Here is a 20,444-nt window from a genome sequence, read left to right on the forward strand (position 1 = left end):
GTTATCTGGCCCTCTTTGTATTGGGTTATATGGCCCTCTTTGTATTGGGTTATCTAGCGCTCTTTGTATTGGGTTATCTGGTCCAATTTATATTGGGTATTCTGGCCCTCTTTGTATTGGGTATTCTGGTCTTCTTTGTATTGGGTTATCTGGCCCTCTTTGCAATGGGTTATCTGGCCCTCTTTGCAACGAATTATCTGGCCCTCTTTGTATTGGCTTATGTGGCCTCTTTTTAACAGGCTATCTGGCCCTATTTGTAACAGGTTGTCTGGCCCTCTTTGTATCAGGTTATCTGGTCCTCTTTTTAACAGGCTATCGGGTCCTCTTTGCAACGGGTTATTTGGTCCTCTTTGTAACAGGTTATCTGGTCCTCTTTGTAATGGGTTATGTGGCCCTCTTTGTATCGGGTTATCTCGTCCTCTTTTTAAGAGGCTATCTGGTCCTCTTGGCAACGAGTTATCTGGCCCTCTTTGCAATGGATTATTTGGTCCTCTTTGTACCTTGTTATCTGGTCCTCTTTGTATCAGGTTATCTGGTCCTCTTTTTAACAGGCTGTCTGGTCCTCTATGTAACGGGTTATCTGGCCCTCTTTGTATCGGGTCATCTGACCCTCTTTGTAATGGGTTATCTGGCCCTCTTTGTATCTTGTTATCTAGTCCTCTTTGTAACGGGTCATCTGACCCTCTTTGTAATGGGTTATCTGGCCCTCTTTGTATCAGGTTATGTGGTCCTCTTTTTAACAGGCTGTCTGGTCCTCTATGTAACGGGTTATCTGGCCCTCTTTGTATCGGGTCATCTGACCCTCTTTGTAATGGGTTATCTGGCACTCTTTGTATCTTGTTATCTAGTCCTCTTTGTAACGGGTTATCTGGTCCTCTTTGTATCGGGTGATCTGACCCTCTTTGTAACGGGTTATCTGGCCCTCTTTGTATCAGGTCATTTGGTTCTCTTTGTAACGGGTTATCTGGCCCTCTTTGTGTCGGGTTATTTGGTCCTCTTTGTATCGAGTTATGTAGCCCTCTTTGTGTCAGTTTATCTGGTCCTCTTTGTATCAGGTCATCTGGCCCTCTTTGTATCGGGTTATGTGGTCCTCTTTGCGTTGGGTTATCTGGCCCTCTTTGTATCGGGTCATCTGATCCTCTTTATAACGGTTTATCTGGCCCTCTTTGTATCAGGTCATCTGGTTCTCTTTGTAATGGGTTATCTGGCCCTCTTTATATCGGGTTATGTAGCCCTCTTCGTAACGGGTTATCTGGCCCTCTTTGTATCGGGTTATGTAGCCCTCTTTGTATCGGGTTATCTAGCCCTCCTTGTAACGAGTTATCTGGCCCTCTTTGTATCGGGTTATGTAGCCCTCTTTGTAATGGGTTATCTGGCCCTCTTTGTATTGGGTTATGTCACCCTCTTTGTAATGGGTTACCTGGCCCTCTTTGTAATGGGTTACCTGGCCCTCTTTGTAACGGGTTATCTGGCCCTCTTTTTATTGGGTTATGTAGCCCTCTTTGTATCAGGTTATCTGGTCCTCTTTGTATCAGGTTATGTAGCCCTCTTTGTAATGGGTTATCTGGTTCTCTTTGTAACAAGTTATCTGGCCCTCTTTGTATCAGGTCATCTGGTTCTCTTTGTAACAGGTTATCTGGCCCTCTTTGTATCGGGTTATCTGGCCCTCTTTGTATCAGGTCATCTGGTTCTCTTTGTATCGGGTTATCTGGTTCTCTTTGTAACAGGTTATCTGGCCCTCTTTGTATCGGGTTATGTAGCCCTCTTTGTAATGGGTTATCTGGTTCTCTTTGTAACAGGTTATCTGGCCCTCTTTGTATCAGGTCATCTGGTTCTCTTTGTAACAGGTTATCTGGCCCTCTTTGTATCGGGTTATCTGGCCCTCTTTGTAACAGGTCATCTGGTTCTCTTTGTATCGGGTTATCTGGCCCTCTTTGTAACGGGTTATCTGGCCCTCTTTGAATCGGGTTATCTGGCCCTCTTTGTGTCTGGTTTGTATGAGTTTTTGATGTGTGTGATCGGCAATTCCCGCATGTTCAAGCAAGGTATGTATTACATGTGGCAGTGTGTGCAGGACACGTAATGTGTGATAGGTGCGTGTGTAAGTAAGGTACGTACGTGTGTGGCAGTGTGTGCAGGACAGGTAATGGGTGATAGGTGCGTGTGTAAGTAAGGTACGTACGCGTATGGCAATGTGTGCAGGACAGGTAATGTGTGATAGGTGCGTGTGTAAGCAAGGTATGTATACATGTGGCAGTGTGTGCAGGATAGGTAATGTGTGATAGGTGCGTGTGTAAGTAAGGTACGTACGCGTGTGGCAGTGTGTGCAGGACAGGTAATGGATGATAGGTGCGTGTGTAAGCAAGGTATGTATACATGTGGCAGTGTGTGCAGGATAGGTAATGTGTGATAGGTGCGTGTGTAAGCAAGGTACGTACGCGTGTAGCAGTGTGTGCAGGGCAGGTAAAGGGTGATAGGTGCGTGTGTAAGCAAGGTACGTACGCATGTGGCAGTGTGTGCAGGACAGGTAATGGGTGATAGGTGCGTGTGTAAGCAAGGTATGTATACGTGTGGCAGTGTGTGCAGGACAGGCAATGTGTGATAGGTGCGTGTGTGAGCAAGGTATGTATATGTGTGGCAGTGTGTGCAGGACAGGCAATGTGTGATCGGTGTGTGTGTGAGCAAGGTATGTATACGTGTGGCAGTGTGTGCAGGACAGGCAATGTGTGATCGGTGTGTGTGTGAGCAAGGTATGTATACGTGTGGCAGTGTGTGCAGGACAGGTAATGTGTGATAGGTGCGTGTGTGAGCAAGGTATGTATACGTGTGGCAGTGTGTGCAGGACAGGTAATGGGTGATAGGTGCGTGTATGAGCAAGGTATGTATACGTGTGGCAGTGTGTGCAGGACACGTATTGTGTGATAGGTGCGTGTGTAAGTAAGGTACGTACGTGTGTGGCAATGTGTGCAGGACAGGCAATGGGTGAGCACATTAGGGTAACTTGTGTACGTTCCATCTTTGCAGGACAGACACTCCACAGAGCTGCTCTCATCAGAGTTACCATTGTAGCAACCTGCACACATGACGTATTCACAAAATGGTGGAAACGTTAAACTTTTAAAATCATGAACCTAAAATGAATGATTGGACTATTTCGGTCATGTGGTCATTTAAATGCCATGGTATTGTATAAGTAAGCTTCTGATTGGTCGTTTTGTGTTGCTTCCAGCAAAACGAGCACTAAATGCCCAAGAAAAGCTAAAACAACGTTGATGTCCTCAAATGGTGCGTTCCAGGTATGTTCCTTAAACGTTTACACAATGACGACTTCATCAAATTATTAGTTGCCATTTTTCGTGAATGATCTGAGATTCGAAAAATGGAATCGTATGACCGTTAACGAAGTGCATGTGACATTTGTACTTTGCACTCTATCTAATCACGTGACCTTTAATAAGTTGCATAATGTAAGTCTTATGTTTGTGAGGTTTGTAGTTTTTGTTTTCTTAATGTTTAAAATTATGGCCTGAAGGCCGATGGTCTTGGATTGGTCTTGGATAGTTGCTAGGCCGTGGCGTTTTTGATGAATATAGTTGTCTAAATGAAGGTTTTGGTTAAAGTAATGGATACGGTTGTATGCCTGAGGTTATAAGCTTTTGGATTACTAGGACGTGCCCGTACGTGGGTGCCCGTTCCTTGCCAAAAAAAAAAAAAAAAATGTCTTCGCCCATGCATGCATGGGCGTGCCCATGGGCCCATGGGCGTGCCCGTAAGTGCGTGATGTGACCGTACAATGAATGTATCGTCCCGACGCCGCAGCTCGGATGGCGCTGCAGTTAATCGGGCCTGTATCGGCAGAGTTATTATAAACGTGTACTACAATCGATCGTACCTTACAGCGTCTGCTCGCCACGTTCAGCATCAGTACGTCGTCACTATGACTATCCGTAAGTCCGGAAGTGACGTCCTCATTTGACTGTCCGGAAGGTCGCATATCGCAGTTACGATGCATCGCAAATTAGTTTTAATTAGTTTTAAAACATAGTTTAACGCCAACATAGCGGCAACATAGTTTGCCAACGTGAAATAAATGAATACGCTCTCAAATGTGCCGTCCGAGGCAGAGTCTGTTCGGCACGTTCGGCACACGTGATAGCTCGCTGCTCTCTGATTGGTTGAATCGTTTTTTGGACATAGCTCGGTAACTACTTCTCCGATTAATATGAAACCTTGAAAAGGCACATCCTCGGGTCCCCAGCAATATACCTGGCAAGTTTAAAGTATATCGGACCCGTGGTTGTTGAGAAACAGCGGTCACAGACAAACACACAGACATACACACAGACAAACACACAGACATACACACACACATACACACAGAGATTACTGGAATTATAGATAGATGTTAGGATTGTGCACGGATTACTTATAAATCGGGAATTATGACTTGGTAAAGGAATTCCTTTGGAGAAAATGCACTTGTTGCTTCGAGTGGCCTCACGGATCGATTTAAACTTTGATTTGATTTCTGTTTTTGTTTTGGTGGTTTCTGGAGTGGTTGAACACTAGACTACAAAATACCGTGGAAATACGATAAATGTAGAATAATTTAAACCTTTAAGAGAGGCGTAGATACTCCCGCCGTTTACCCGCGCATTGGCGATCCCATTCGTTGCTCCCTCGCTGAATGACTGAATACGCATAGTTATTCCCGTCGTTTACCCGAACCAGACGCCTAATCCTTTAAGGATTTAACATGGGAAATGATGATGATCATCGTCATTTTTCCTTTAATGCTTCGAGCGGCGTTACGGCTTTATTTTAACTTCGATTTGATTTCTGTTTTCCGTTTTCGTGGTAACAGGAGCAGCTGCACACTTAACTACAATAAATATGGTGAAAATCCAATGAATTTTGACTAATTACTCACAACCTTTAATAGTTTAATGACTCAACATAAGGTATCACTTAACATTAGGCATTGAGGAGCCGCATCATTCTCTCTTTTTGTCATTATTATCGTGATGGCTCCAAATGGGTTAACTTTTTCAATGCTAGTCTGCGTTATCTTTATTGACACAAAGACTAGCCTTGTCAGGGTTAACTTTGTCAATGCTAGTCTGCGTTATATTTATTGACACAAAGACTAGCCTTGTCAGGGTTAACTTTGTCAATTCTAGTCTGCGTTATATTTAGTGACACAAAGACTAGCCTTGTCAGGGTTAATTTTGTCAATGCTAGTCTGCGTTATCTTTATTGACACAAAGACTAGCCTTGTCAGGGTTAACTTTGTCAATGCTAGTCTGCGTTATATTTATTGACACAGAGACTAGCCTTGTCAGGGTTAACTTTGTCAATGCTAGTCTGCGTTATCTTTATTGACACAAAGACTAGCCTTGTCAGGGTTAACTTTGTCAATGCTAGTCTGTGTTATCTTTATTGACACAGAGACTAGCCTTGTCAGGGTTAACTTTGTCAATTCTAGTCTGCGTTATATTTATTGACACAAAGACTAGCCTTGTCAGGGTTAACTTTGTCAATGCTAGTCTGCATTATCTTTATTGACACAAAGACTAGCCTTGTCAGGGTTAACTTTGTCAATTCTAGTCTGCGTTATATTTATTGACACAAAGACTAGCCTTGTCAGGGTTAACTTTGTCAATGCTAGTCTGCATTATCATTATTGACACAAAGACTAGCCTTGTCAGGGTTAACTTTGTCAATGCTAGTCTGCGTTATCTTTATTGACACAAAGACTAGCCTTGTCAGGGTTAACTTTGTCAATTCTAGTCTGCGTTATATTTATTGACACAAAGACTAGCCTTGTCAGGATTAACTTTGTCAATTCTAGTCTGCGTTATATTTATTGACACAAAGACTAGCCTTGTCAGGGTTAACTTTGTCAATGCTAGTCTGCGTTATCTTTATTGACACAAAGACTAGCCTTGTCAGGGTTAACATTGTCAATTCTAGTCTGCGTTATATTTATTGACACAAAGACTAGCCTTGTCAGGGTTAACTTTGTCAATGCTAGTCTGCGTTATCTTTATTGACACAAAGACTAGCCTTGTCAGGGTTAACATTGTCAATTCTAGTCTGCGTTATATTTATTGACACAAAGACTAGCCTTGTCAGGGTTAACATTGTCAATTCTAGTCTGCGTTATATTTATTGACACAAAGACTAGCCTTGTCAGGGTTAACTTTGTCAATGCTAGTCTGCGTTATCTTTATTGACACAAAGACTAGCCTTGTCAGGATTAACTTTGTCAATTCTAGTCTGCGTTATATTTATTGACACAAAGACTAGCCTTGTCAGGGTTAACTTTGTCAATGCTAGTCTGCATTATCTTTATTGACACAAAGACTAGCCTTGTCAGGGTTAACATTGTCAATTCTAGTCTGCGTTATATTTATTGACACAAAGACTAGCCTTGTCAGGGTTAACATTGTCAATTCTAGTCTGCGTTATATTTATTGACACAAAGACTAGCCTTGTCAGGGTTAACTTTGTCAATGCTAGTCTGCATTATCTTTATTGACACAAAGACTAGCCTTGTCAGGGTTAACTTTGTCAATTCTAGTCTGCGTTATATTTATTGACACAAAGACTAGCCTTGTCAGGGTTAACTTTGTCAATGCTAGTCTGCATTATCTTTATTGACACAAAGACTAGCCTTGTCAGGGTTAACTTTGTCAATGCTAGTCTGCATTATCTTTATTGACACAAAGACTAGCCTTGTCAGGGTTAACTTTGTCAATGCTAGTCTGCGTTATCTTTATTGACACAAAGACTAGCCTTGTCAGGGTTAACTTTGTCAATGCTAGTCTGCGTTATCTTTATTGACACAAAGACGAGCATTGTCAGGGTTAACTTTGTCAATGCTAGTCTGCGTTATCTTTATTGACACAAAGACTAGCCTTGTCAGGGTTAACTTTGTCAATGCTAGTCTGCGTTATCTTTATTGACACAGAGACTAGCCTTGTCAGGGTTAACTTTGTCAATTCTAGTCTCCGTTATATTTATTGACACAAAGACTAGCCTTGTCAGGGTTAACTTTGTCAATTATAGTCTGCGTTATATTTATTGACACAAAGACTAGCCTTGTCAGGGTTAACTTTGTCAATTATAGTCTGCGTTATATTTATTGACACAAAGACTAGCCTTGTCAGGGTTAACTTTGTCAATGCTAGTCTGCGTTATCTTTATTGACACAGAGACTAGCCTTGTCAGGGTTAACTTTGTCAATTCTAGTCTGCCTTATCTTTATTGACACAAAGACTAGCCTTGTCAGGGTTAACTTTGTCAATTCTAGTCTGCGTTATATTTATTGACACAAGACTAGCCTTGTCAGGGTTAACTTTGTCAATGCTAGTCTGCATTATCTTTATTGACACAAAGATTAGCCTTGTCAGGGTTAACTTTGTCAATTCTAGTCTGCGTTATATTTGTTGACACAAAGACTAGCCTTGTCAGGGTTAACTTTGTCAATGCTAGTCTGCGTTATCTTTATTGACACAGAGACTAGCCTTGTCAGGGTTAACTTTGTCAATGCTAGTCTGCCTTATCTTTATTGACACAAAGACTAGCCTTGTCAGGGTTAACTTTGTCAAGGCTAGTCTGCGTTATCTTTATTGTCACAGAGACTAGCCTTGTCAGGGTTAACTTTGTCAATGCTAGTCTGCGTTATCTTTATTGACAAAAAGACTAGCCTTGTCAGGGTTAACTTTGTCAATGCTAGTCTGCGTTATCTTTATTGACACAAAGACTAGCCTTGTCAGGGTTAACTTTGTCAATGCTAGTCTGCGTTATCTTTATTGACACAAAGACTAGCCTTGTCAAGGTTAACTTTGTCAAGGCTAGTCTGCGTTATCTTTATTGACACAAAGACTAGCCTTGTCAGGGTTAACTTTGTCAAGGCTAGTCTGCGTTATCTTTATTGACACAAAGACTAGCCTTGTCAGGGTTAACTTTGTCAATGCTAGTCTGCGTTATCTTTATTGACACAAAGACTAGCCTTGTCAAGGTTAACTTTGTCAATTCTAGTCTGCGTTATCTTTATTGACACAAAGACTAGCCTTGTCAAGGTTAACTTTGTCAAGGCTAGTCTGCGTTATCTTTATTGACACAAAGACTAGCCTTGTCAGGGTTAACTTTGTCAAGGCTAGTCTGCGTTATCTTTATTGACACAAAGACTAGCCTTGTCAGGGTTAACTTTGTCAATGCTAGTCTGCGTTATCTTTATTGACACAAAGACTAGCCTTGTCAAGGTTAACTTTGTCAAGGCTAGTCTGCGTTATCTTTATTGACACAAAGACTAGCCTTGTCAGGGTTAACTTTGTCAAGGCTAGTCTGCGTTATCTTTATTGACACAAAGACTAGCCTTGTCAGGGTTAACTTTGTCAATGCTAGTCTGCGTTATCTTTATTGACACAAAGACTAGCCTTGTCAAGGTTAACTTTGTCAATTCTAGTCTGCGTTATCTTTATTGACACAAAGACTAGCCTTGTCAGGGTTAACTTTGTCAATGCTAGTCTGCGTTATCTTTATTGACACAAAGACTAGCCTTGTCAAGGTTAACTTTGTCAATTCTAGTCTGCGTTATCTTTATTGACACAAAGACTAGCCTTGTCAGGGTTAACTTTGTCAATGCTAGTCTGCGTTATCCTTTTTTGACACAAAGACAAGCCTTGTCAGGGTTAACGTTTGCCAGGGCTAATCTGCGTCTGTCACCGGACAATTCAAACTTGACTTGAAACAAACAGTTGATTGACAGAAGTTTGCTAAATGTCCTAAAAGGTAAAGGAAACCTGCCATTTCACGTAATAGTCAAACATCGGAGCTCGTGCCCGAAATGTCATGTTCGTCTACTTCTCATGGCGCTTTGTACACCTTTGTCAATGTGAGTTGGTGAAACCTACCCATTGGAGGTGGTGGCCTTGGTTGCTCGTGTTTGGCTGATTTTGTTTCTTAAGATCGGTATTGATTTGACAAACTTATCAAAAGTGAAGCAGAGATTGATGTTCTTCACACAGAGAAGCAAAGTAGGTTGGGAGCATGACATTCGGGAGTGGCATGACTGACAAAAATGGAAAACATGAAGAATGTTATTTCATGACAGGGCAGCTGAACATGCAACGCGTAAAGAAAGAATTTAGTTACCAAGCGATTGCACATTTTGCTCTGTTGCAATGTGAGCAATGTTATCCCACAAACTCGTGTCCGATATGAACTAGTGTCTTGACAAACCCGATATGACAAATGAATAACCTTAATCATCACAATAACTTATAGCTTTATAATACATGATGCAATTTTCCAAAAAGTTGTCTGATTTAGTAAAGGGTATTACAGGTGAAGGTCCAGGTAGGATTTTCAACCAAACATGTTCATCCAGAGCCTTTGCCTCGCATCAGGGATCTGCCATGGGTGTTTTCTAAATAAATGTTAACTAGATTACCTTTGTGACCATAACGACGTTTCCTTTCACCAGTTTTAATATGGATTTAGTATACAACATTTAGTATAGAACATTTAGTATACAACTTTTAGTGTACATTTAGTGTACAACATTTAGTATACAACATTTAGTATAGAACATTTAGTATACAACTTTTAGTGTACAACATTTAGTATACAACATTTAGTATACAACATTTAGTGTACAACATTTAGTATACAACATTTAGTATACAAAATTTAGTATACAACATTTAGTATACAAAATTTAGTATACAACATTTAGTACACAACATTTAGTCCACAACATTTAGTACACAACATTTAGTGTACAACATTTAATATACAACATTTAGTATACAACATTTAGTATAGAACATTTAGTATAGAACATTTAGTATACAACATTTAGTATAGAACATTTAGTATACAACATTTAGTGTACAAACATTTAATATAGAACATTTAGTATGCAACATTTAGTATACAACATTTAGTACACAACATTTCGTATACAACATTTAGCCAAGAGGTCCAGCATTCATGTGTTGTTTTCACCTTTTATCGTGTATTAAATTTAAACAAGTGGGAATAATCTATCTACATCTGCACACAAAGAAGGCCTTTTTCAACCTTCACTATTCACATAATCATATCATGGATTCTCACCAGCAGCACAAAGCACGCAGGCTTGCGACTTCGGATCCCAGGCCTCACAGCAGTCTCTATTTCTGGGCCGGAATTCTGGCATCACAAGTGCACAAATAGCTCGAGTCTGCCGTGTAAAAATAAAGAAATACACATTACCGTTTTATCTTGATGCTACGCAAGCGGGTGGCAACCCAAGTATAGAAGGACAATGCAGAAATGGCAAATGCCAAACTATGAACCAATAAATTCCACATTCCTGTGATAGATTCAGTCAAATGTCAGGCATGGACACCTGTCTTTTCTTTTATTAGTTCCTAAATACAACACTTTGTTTTCTATATCCATGCTAGATGGGATTGTCACATCGTACGTGAGTGTTACTTCCTTGTTTTCAGTTATCACTTTTGGTTCATGTTTTCACGAGTTTTCTGGAACTGTGATATATAATTGTTTGCAGACGTGCCAGTGGATTACTCCACAAACTTTGTTGTGTCTTTGTGTGCACAGCTGTTCTGACATGAGTTTTTCACATCCCGATAAAAAGCGACCCGTGCTTTCTGTTCCTACCTTGGGTATTTTATACCGTTGCTGAATCATGGGGTTGCTGATGATGCATGGGGTGGACAAACAACAACAGCATTGTTCGGCAAGAAGCATTTCTTACATTAGACTACGTGTTTTTTTTTTTTTTTTTTTTTTTTTTGTATACTGAATCGAGGCTCGTGAGAAAGCTAACATTTACTTCACAAACAAATCGACCAGACAAACAAAATACACAAAAAGAGGGAGCGGAAGACAAGATGGGGAGAAAAGGGGAAGCACACAAACACAACATCCGAGAGCAGGGAGATGTGTGGAAGGGAGAGGGCCCGGGGGGAGGAGGCATGGGAAGGGGGGGGGGGGAGGGATAAGTATAAAGCACAAGGACACCAAGGTTTTCCAGGACAGAAGTTGGTATTTCAAAAAGTGGAATTGGGGTGAAATTAGCGGGGGTAGAAAAGATCAAGGTTTTGGATGGGGGAAGATAAGAGACGGTGGTGAACAGCTGTTTTAAAGACTTGGAGGGTGGAGTGGGATTGAAGAGAGTGAGGGAGTTTGTTCCAGAGGTGGGAGAAAAGAGGAATGAAGGAGTGAAGGTGAGCAGAGAGTCTTGATTTTGGCAGTTTAACCAAAAGAGGGTTGCAGGCAGATCTTGTGCGACCTGTAGGAATATTTGCGGGACAGAGCCCAGAGAGAGCTGGGGGGGCAAGGCCAGAGAGGAGTCGGTAGAAGACGGAAAGACCACCAACCTGCCTGCGGTGAGTGAGTGAGAGGTCCTTGGAGTTAGCTTCATCGTGGGAGATTCCAATGATTCTGAATGCTTTGGTTTCAACAGCGCGAAGGCGAGCTAGGTGTGAGGCAGGAGTACCAGCCCAGAGGGGAGAGCAGTATTCCATTGAGCTGCGGATGAAAGCCTTGTATGTGGTGAGGAGCTCAGGTGTGCCAAGGAAGGACTTTGCACGACGGAGGATGCCCAGTCGGCGACTGGCTTTGGAGGCCCGTTTGGTGCTTTTGCAAGATTTTGATTGTGTGAAAACATTTTAAAGTTCAAAAACTACTGAGGAAATTACGATTACAAATTAATTTTTCAATCCGTAGAGTCTTTTTGCAGATGTTTCTAATATTCCTCAATACTGATAATTAGATATCGGAATCCACATAGATTTGGCCAGTCAACAGGACTTTATTCCTTTATATGAGGGTGTGCTGAAAAGTTTATTCCTTTATATGAGGGTGTGCTGAAAAGTAATGCCTCTTGTTCTTTTTTTCTCCAAAACAGGTAAAGGTATTCAGATGAAAAAGGGCAATTCTCACATCCCACCACTGGGTGTGAAGTTTCATGATTCTGGCTCCAGACGTCTCAGCGATACCTTAGTCAAGATGGCAGAGGGTACAATGTTGTCAGTGTTGTGAAGCGTGAAGCACTGGAGATGAGAGGTGGATGCATTATTTTGATCCTAAGAGTAGGAAATGGTCAATGGAGTACCACCACAAATGGTCACCGGCTCCGACTATACTCAGTCAGATTTTCATCTGTTCCACTAACTTAAGGATAGCCAGATAGCCAGATTTTACTTCCTCTCTAGTCATAGTCAATGTGTGGCCCTGAATGGGTTTCTCTCATCTCCTCTTCCTGTTCAGGCTGGAGTTCCCCAAGGCAGTGTTCTGGGCCCTGTGCTTTGTCTGGTCTTCATCAATGATCTCTCTGACTCTCTTGAAAATCCTCTCTATCGCTTTGCTGATGACTCCACTCTCTGTCGCTCCATTCTTCATCCCTCTGATCAGCAGTCTGCAGCCTCCTCACTCTCTGCAGACCTGGACAAAATCACAGACTGGGCAAACAAGTGGAACATGTCTTTCAATCCTGACAAATCTCACACTCTTACGATGTCTCTCCGAAAAGACCAACTGGACAACCCTCCCATCTACTTTCTGAATAATCCTCTCCAAAAAGTTCTGTCACTCAAGCTGTTGGGTCTCACTATCTGCCATGATCTTTCTTGGGAAAACCACATTTCCAAGCTGGCCTCCAAAGCCAGTCGCCGACTGGGCATCCTCCGTCGTGCGAAGTCCTTCCTTGGCACACCTGAGCTCCTTACCACATACAAGGCTTTCATCCGCAGCTCAATGGAATACTGCTCTCCCCTCTGGGCTGGTGCTCCTGCCTCACACCTAGCTCGGCTTTACGCTGTTGAAACCAAAGTGTTCAGAATCATTGGAATCTCCCGCGATGAAGCTAACTCCAAGGGCCTCTCACTCACTCACCGCAGGCAGGTTGGTGGTCTTTCCGTCTTCTACCGACTCCTCTCTGGCCTTGCCCCCCCAGATCTCTCTGGGCTCTGTCCTGCAAATATTCCTACAGGTCGCACAAGATCTGCCTGCAACCCTCTTATGGTTAAACTGCCAAAATCAAGACTCTCTGCTGACCTTCACTCCTTCATTCCTCTTTTCTCCCGCCTCTGGAACAAACTCCCTCACTCTCTTCAATCCCACTCCACCCTCCAGGTCTTTAAAACAGCTGTTCACAACCATCTCTTATATTCCCCCATCCAAAACCTTGATCTTTTCTACCCCCGGCAATTTCACCCCTATTCCACTTTTCTGAAATACCAACTTCTATCCTGTAAGTCCTTGCAGTGTCCATGTGTTTTATATTTCTCCCACCCCTCCCCCCCCCCTTCCCACGCCTCCTCTCCCCAAGCCCTCTCCCTCCCACACATCTCCCTGCTCTCAAATGTTGTGTTTGTGTGCTTCCCCTTCTCTCCCCATCTTGTCTTCCACTCCCTCTTTTGATATACGTATTTTGTTTGTCTGGTTGATTTGTTTGTGAAGTAAACGTTAGCTCTTTCACGAGCCTTGATGCAGTATCCAAAAAAACAAAACAAAAAAAACAACACAACTCGCAGTATTTCACGCATACCTCGAGGAGCACCAGCACCGCTAACACTACTCGCAGCATTTTACACGTACCTTGAGGAGCACCAGCACCGCTAACACAACTCGCAGCATTTTACACGTACCTCGAGGAGCACCAGCACCGCTAACACAACTCGCAGCATTTTACACGTACCTCGAGGAGCACCAGCACCGCTAACACTACTCGCAGCATTTCACACATACCTCGAGGAGCACCAGCACCGCTAACACTACTCGCAAGATTTCACACGTACCTCGAGGAGCACCAGCACCGCTAACACAACTCGCAGCATTTTACACATACCTCGAGGAGCACCAGCATCGCCAACACCACTCGCAGCATTTCACACGTACCTCGAGGAGCACCAGCATCGCCAACACTACTCGCAGCATTTCACACATACCTCGAGGAGCACCAGCACCGCTAACACTACTCGCAGCATTTCACACGTACCCCGAGGAGCACCAGCACCGCGAACACTACTCGCAGTATTTCACATGTACCTCGAGGAGCACCAGCACCGCTAACACTACTCACTGTATTTCACACGTACCTCGAGGAGCACCAGCACCGCGAACACTACTCGCAGCATTTCACACATACCTTGAGGAGCACCAGCAGTGCTAACACTACTCGCAGCATTTTACACATACCTCGAGGAGCACCAGCATCGCCAACACTACTCGCAGCATTTCACACATACCTTGAGGAGCACCAGCATCGCCAACACAACTCACAGCATTTTACACATACCTCGAGGAGCACCAGCATCGCCAACACTACTCGCAGCATTTCACACGTACCTCGAGGAGCACCAGCATCGCCAACACTACTCGCAGCATTTCACACATACCTCGAGGAGCACCAGCACCACTAACACCACTCGCAGCATTTCACACATACCTCGAGGAGCACCACCAGTGCTAACACTACTCGCAGCATTTCACACATACCTCGAGGAGCACCAGCACCGTCAACACTACTCACTGTATTTCACACGTACGTCGACGAGCACCAGCACCGCTAACACTACTCACTGTATTTCACACGTACGTCGACGAGCACCAGCACCGCTAACACTACTTACTGTATTTCACACGTACGTCGACGAGCACCAGCACCGCTGACACTACTCGCAGTATTTCACATGTACCTCGAGGAGCACCAGCACCGCTAACACTACTCACTGTATTTCACACGTACGTCGACGAGCACCAGCACCGCTAACACTACTTACTGTATTTCACACGTACGTCGACGAGCACCAGCACCGCTGACACTACTCGCAGTATTTCACATGTACCTCGAGGAGCACCAGCACCGCTAACACTACTCACTGTATTTCACACGTACCTCGAGGAGCACCAGCACCGCTAACACTACTCACTGTGTTTCACACGTACCTCGAGGAGCACCAGCACCGCTAACACTACTCGCAGTATTTCACATGTACCTCGAGGAGCACCAGCACCGCTAACACTACTCACTGTATTTCACACGTACCTCGAGTAGCACCAGCACCGCTAACACTACTCGCAGTATTTCACATGTACCTCGAGGAGCACCAGCACCGCTAACACTACTCACTGTATTTCACACGTACCTCGAGGAGCACCAGCACCGCTAACACTACTCACTGTATTTCACACGTACCTCGAGGAGCACCAGCACCGCTAACACTACTCACTGTATTTCACACGTACCTCGAGGAGCACCAGCACCGCTAACACTACTCGCAGTATTTCACACGTACGTCGACGAGCACCAGGACCGCTAACACTACTCGCAGTATTTCACACGTACCTCGAGGAGCACCAGCACCGCTAACACTACTCACTGTATTTCACATGTACCTCGAGGAGCACCAGCACCGCTTACACTACTCACTGTATTTCACATGTACCTCGAGGAGCACCAGCACCGCTTACACTACTCACTGTATTTCACACGTACGTCGACGAGCACCAGCACCGCTAACACTACTCGCAGCATTTCACACGTACCTCGAGGAGCACCAGCACCGCTAACACTACTCGCAGTATTTCACATGTACCTCGAGGAGCACCAGCACCGCTAACACTACTCACTGTATTTCACACGTACGTCGACGAGCACCAGCACCGCTAACACTACTCGCAGCATTTCACAGGTACCTCGAGGAGCACCAGCACCGCTAACACTACTCACTGTATTTCACACGTACCTCGAGGAGCACCAGCACCGCTAACACTACTCGCAGCATTTCACACGTACCTCGAGGAGCACCAGCACCGCTAACACTACTCGCAGTATTTCACATGTACCTCGAGGAGCACCAGCACCGCTAACACTACTCACTGTATTTCACACGTACGTCGACGAGCACCAGCACCGCTAACACTACTCACTGTATTTCACACGTACGTCGACGAGCACCAGCACCGCTAACACTACTCGCAGTATTTCACACGTACCTCGAGGAGCAGCAGCACCAGTAACACTACTCAATGTATTTCACACGTACCTCGAGGAGCACCAGCACCGCTAACACTACTCACTGTATTTCACACGTACCTCGAGGAGCACCAGCACCGCTAACACTACTCGCAGTATTTCACACGTACCTCGAGGAGCACCAGCACCGCGAACACTACTCGCAGTATTTCACACGTACCTCGAGGAGCACCAGCACCGCGAACACTACTCGCAGTATTTCACACGTACCTCGAGTATCACTAGTAAGGCTGAGAGTACTCGCATGGTTGCGACCGCATGTTCTGGACACCAACAGACAAATAACCGACTGCAGACGTTGCTGTAAATCGGGCTCCTTTGGTCCACCGTGCTCAAATTGGCCAGAGGGGGCGTGGTGTGCTTGTTCACGGGGGAGGAGTCTTCATCTTGGTGGGGGTGTTTACGGGGGAGGAGTCTTCATCTTGGTGGGTGTGTTCACGGGGGAGGAGTCTTCATCTTGGTGGGTGTGTTCACGGGGGAGGAGTCTTCATCTTGGTAGGCGTGTTCACGGGGGAGGAGTCTTCATCTTGGTAGGCGTGTTCACGGGGGAGGAGTCTTCATCTTGGTGACCGTGTTCACGGGGGAGGAGTCTTCATCTTGGTGGGTGTGTTCACGGGGGAGGAGTCTTCATCTTGGTGGGTGTGTTCACGGGGGAGGAGTCTTCATCTTGGTAGGCGTGTTCACGGGGGAGGAGTCTTCATCTTGGTGGGCGTGTTCACGGGGGAGGAGTTTTCATCTTGGTGGGCGTGTTCCCGTGGGAGGAGTCTTCATCTTGGTGGGCGATTGTGAGTTGGGTGATGTATTAGTGTATTACTGTATCGTAATGTCACTTGGTATCACTGATCTCGACAAGCACTGGATGGCGCATTGGCTGATCGATCTGACGCCAAACGCCGCCATCTTAACCACTCGCCTTGATTCTCCAAGAAAGGTCGCGTTAACACTCCTGCCAATACATATATAATTTTGATTCGTTATCTATCTATAATTCCAGTAATCTCTGTGTGTGTGTGTGTGTGTGTGTGTGTGTGTGTGTGTGTGTGTGTGTGTGTGTGTGTGTGTGTGTGTGTGTGTGTGTGTGTGTGTGTGTGTGTGTATGTCTGTGTGTTTGTCTGTGACCGCTGTTTCTCGACAACCACGGGTCCGATATACTTGAAACTTGCCAGGTATATTGCTGGGGACCCGAGGATGTGCCTTTTCAAGGTTTCATATCAATCGGACAAGTAGTTACCGAGCTATGTCCAAAAAACGATTCAACCAATCAGAGAGCAGCGAGTTATCACGTGTGCCGAACGTGGCGAACAGACTCTGCCTCGGACGGCACATTTGAGAGCGTATTCATTTATTTCACGTTGGCAAACTATGTTGCCGCTATGTTGGCGTTAAACTATGTTTTAAAACTAATTAAAACTAATTTGCGATTCTTTCGCTTTCCTGCGCGTTTGGGCACGCTATGGCGATTTCTTTACCAAACTCCGCAAGCCGTTCGCTTTGGACCAAACCATTTCATGTAAATAGAGGGGGGGGGGGGGGGGTTGTCACCGTACTCGCAAGCCGTTCGCTTTGGACCAAACCATTTCATGTAAATAGAGGGGGGGGGATATAATTTTAGATATAGATATAGTACGGGCATGCCCTAGTTACTATAAATGGACTCAAGATGCCTTCATGTGCTGCGGTCAACTGTACAAATAGGCAGTTCAAGGGTTGCAATCCAACATTTCATCTGTAAGTATAACAAGTGAATCCTCTTGGATTGCGCTGAGGTTCGGGCTTGGAATTTCTAGGAGGAAGTATAATTTGTATGCAATGAAAGTACATGTAATATGGGATCGAGTAAGATCGAGTAAGCTTCACCAGTGCGCGTGCGCGAATTTACGTCACGTCGGCAGCGAGAAGGCGTTCCCCAACACGAACCAATCAGGAACTGCCACGCCCACTTATATGATCTCCGAATTCCTGTGACAGGAATTAGCGTTACACTGGCTGGAAGTCAATCGCTAAAGGCGCTTCCTCAGCGCCAATCACCAGTGCGCGTGCGCGAATTTACGTCACGTCGGCAGCGAGAAGGCGTTCCCCAACACGAACCATTCAGGAACTGCCACGCCCACTTATATGATCTCCGAATTCCTGTGACAGGAATTAGCGTTACACTGGCTGGAAGTCAATCGCTAAAGGCGCTTCCTCAGCGCCAATAAAGTTACTGAAGCGCGGTGCTACGCGCGCTTGTTGCACAACAAGAAGGAAGCGGTCAACGCGGTGAGTTTAAGAGTCTTTATAAAAAGAGCTCACTGTAGCACTGGCGCGCTCCGGGCTGCGCGCCCGGTGTATATCCCGCGGCCACGCCTACCCCTCGGGCGTGGCCGCCGCCCACTTGGTGCGTGGAATGATGCCCTCACGCCAGTGAGCTTTCGTGTCCGCCACACGCGCCCCCCCAGAATTCCCGCGCACCTGGAGGGCCAGTTTGCGGGGCAAACGGATGACCCGGCCGAAGCGCCTTCTGGCGACCGGCGGCGTCCGGGGTGCAGGGATGCCAGCTGGGATGCCTCCGGCCGCACCCGGGATGGGCGCAGGACCGGGGCCTGGGCGGTGCCGGGGGTCCGCCCACAGGGGGGCGGCCCCGACGCGGGGGCCGAGCCACCGGCGGTGGGTGGTCCACGTCGAGGTGGGCCGGTTTGAGGCGATCCACCGAGACGCGGTCGGGAGTACCGCCGATGTCCAAGGTGAAATGTTTCACCCCGGTCTCCAGCACGTGGAAAGGCCCATCGTACGGGGGCCGCAGTGGTGTCCGGCGGGCGTCGTGCCGGACGAAGACGTACTCCGCGGTGCAAAGCACCGGGGTGACGTGGGTAAGCGGGTGCCCGTGGTGCGCCGTCGGCACCGGGGCGAACCTCCGGGCCGAACCTCCGGGCCGTCTCCTGCAGCGCGGAGCGCTCCTGCGCCGCGGACCATGGTGCCGTGGGGTCGGGGAGGAACTCGCCCGGCATCCGCAGCGGTTGTCCGAAGACCAACTCCGCCGCGGATGCGCGCAGGTCGTCCTTGGGCGCCGTCCGGAAGACCAGCAGGACCCAGGGGGGCCTGTCGACCCAGCCACCATCGCGGAGGGTGGCCCGGAGCACGGCCTTCAATGAGCGGTGGAACCGCTCGCACAGGCCGTTGGCCTGGGGGTGGTAGGCCGTGGTTCGGTGCAGCTGGACCCCGAGCCCCCGCGCGACCACCCCCCAGAGCTCTGAGGTGAACTGGGGGCCGCGGTCGGACGATATGTCCGAGGGGGCGCCGAACCGGGCGACCCAGGTGGTGATGAACGCCTGTGCGACGTCCGCCGCCGTCGTCGCCGCCAAAGGCACGGCCTCCGGCCACCGGGTGGTGCGGTCCACCATCGTCAGGACATGGGTGAAACCCCGCGAGGGGGGCAGAGGTCCCACCAGGTCCACGTACGTGGTCGAACCTTCGTTCCGGCACCGTGAATGGGGCCAATGGGGCCTGGGTGTGCCGGTGCACCTTCGCGCGCTGGCACGCGAGGCACGTCCTGGTCCAGCCGCGGACGGCCTTCCGGAGGCCATGCCAGACAAACTTGTCGGCGACCAACCTCTGGGAGGCCTTCGTGCCCGGGTGGGACAGGCCGTGGATGGCGACAAAAACCTGGCGCTGCCAGCCCGCGGGCACGATGGGGCGAGGCCGCCCGAGGGAGACGTCACACAAGAGGGCCACGCCATCGAATGGCACCTCGGTGACGTGGAGGCCCGTGACGGCGGTCCGCAAGGCCTGGACGCCGGGGTCGGCGGCATGGTCCGCCGCCATCCGGGCATAGTCGAGGCCAAGGTGGACGGCGTGGGCGACGGACCGGGAAAGGCAATCCACCACCGGGTTGTCCTTCCCCGCGACGTGCCGGATGTCAGTCGTGTACTCGGACACGGCCGAGAGGTGACGCTGCTGTCGGGCCAACCACGGCTCGGCGACCTTGCCCATCACGAAGACCTGTGGCTTGTGGTCGACGAAGGCCGTGAACGCACGGCCCTCGAGCAGATGGCGGAAGTGCCTGACCGCGAGGTGAAGCCCGAGCAACTCGCAGTCGAAGGTACTATAGCGGCGTTCGGGCGGGCGAAGCTGCCGGCTGAAGAACGCCAGCGGTTGCCAAGCACCACGCACCCATTGCTCGTGCACCGCGCCCACCGCGTAGTCCGAGGCGTCGGTGGTGAGGGCGATCGGTGCATCGGGCGCCGGGTGCGCGAGCATGGTGGCGTTAGCCAAGGCGAGCTTCGTGCCTGCGAACGCCGCGTCCATCTGCGCGGTCCAGGTAACGTCACCTTGCCCGGCTTCCCTCGGAGGGCCTCGTGCAAGGGGCGCAGGAGCTGGGCGATGCGGGGCAGGAACCGATGGTAAA

The 20,444-nt window shown here is 47.3% G+C and overlaps 1 protein-coding gene across 1 annotated transcript in view; it reads right to left on the minus strand.

Annotated features, from left to right (window-relative positions):
• Positions 1-16,413, minus strand: part of LOC137438281 (tumor necrosis factor receptor superfamily member 14) — a 28,915-nt gene extending 12,502 nt beyond the window's left edge. Inside the window, exons 1-3 of the mRNA XM_078766407.1 lie at positions 16,271-16,413; positions 10,129-10,234; positions 2,951-3,073 (exon numbers count right to left, since the gene is read on the minus strand). Coding sequence (XP_078622533.1) covers positions 2,951-3,073; positions 10,129-10,234; positions 16,271-16,306 — 265 coding nt within the window. The 5' untranslated portion in view covers positions 16,307-16,413. The remainder of the gene's footprint in view (positions 1-2,950; positions 3,074-10,128; positions 10,235-16,270) is intronic.
• Between the last annotated feature and the right edge of the window lie 4,031 nt (positions 16,414-20,444).

The sequence above is a fragment of the Myxine glutinosa genome, chromosome 12 (genome assembly GCF_964187855.1).
Source record: "Myxine glutinosa chromosome 12, kmMyxGlut1.1, whole genome shotgun sequence".
Lineage (NCBI taxonomy): Eukaryota > Metazoa > Chordata > Myxini > Myxiniformes > Myxinidae > Myxine > Myxine glutinosa.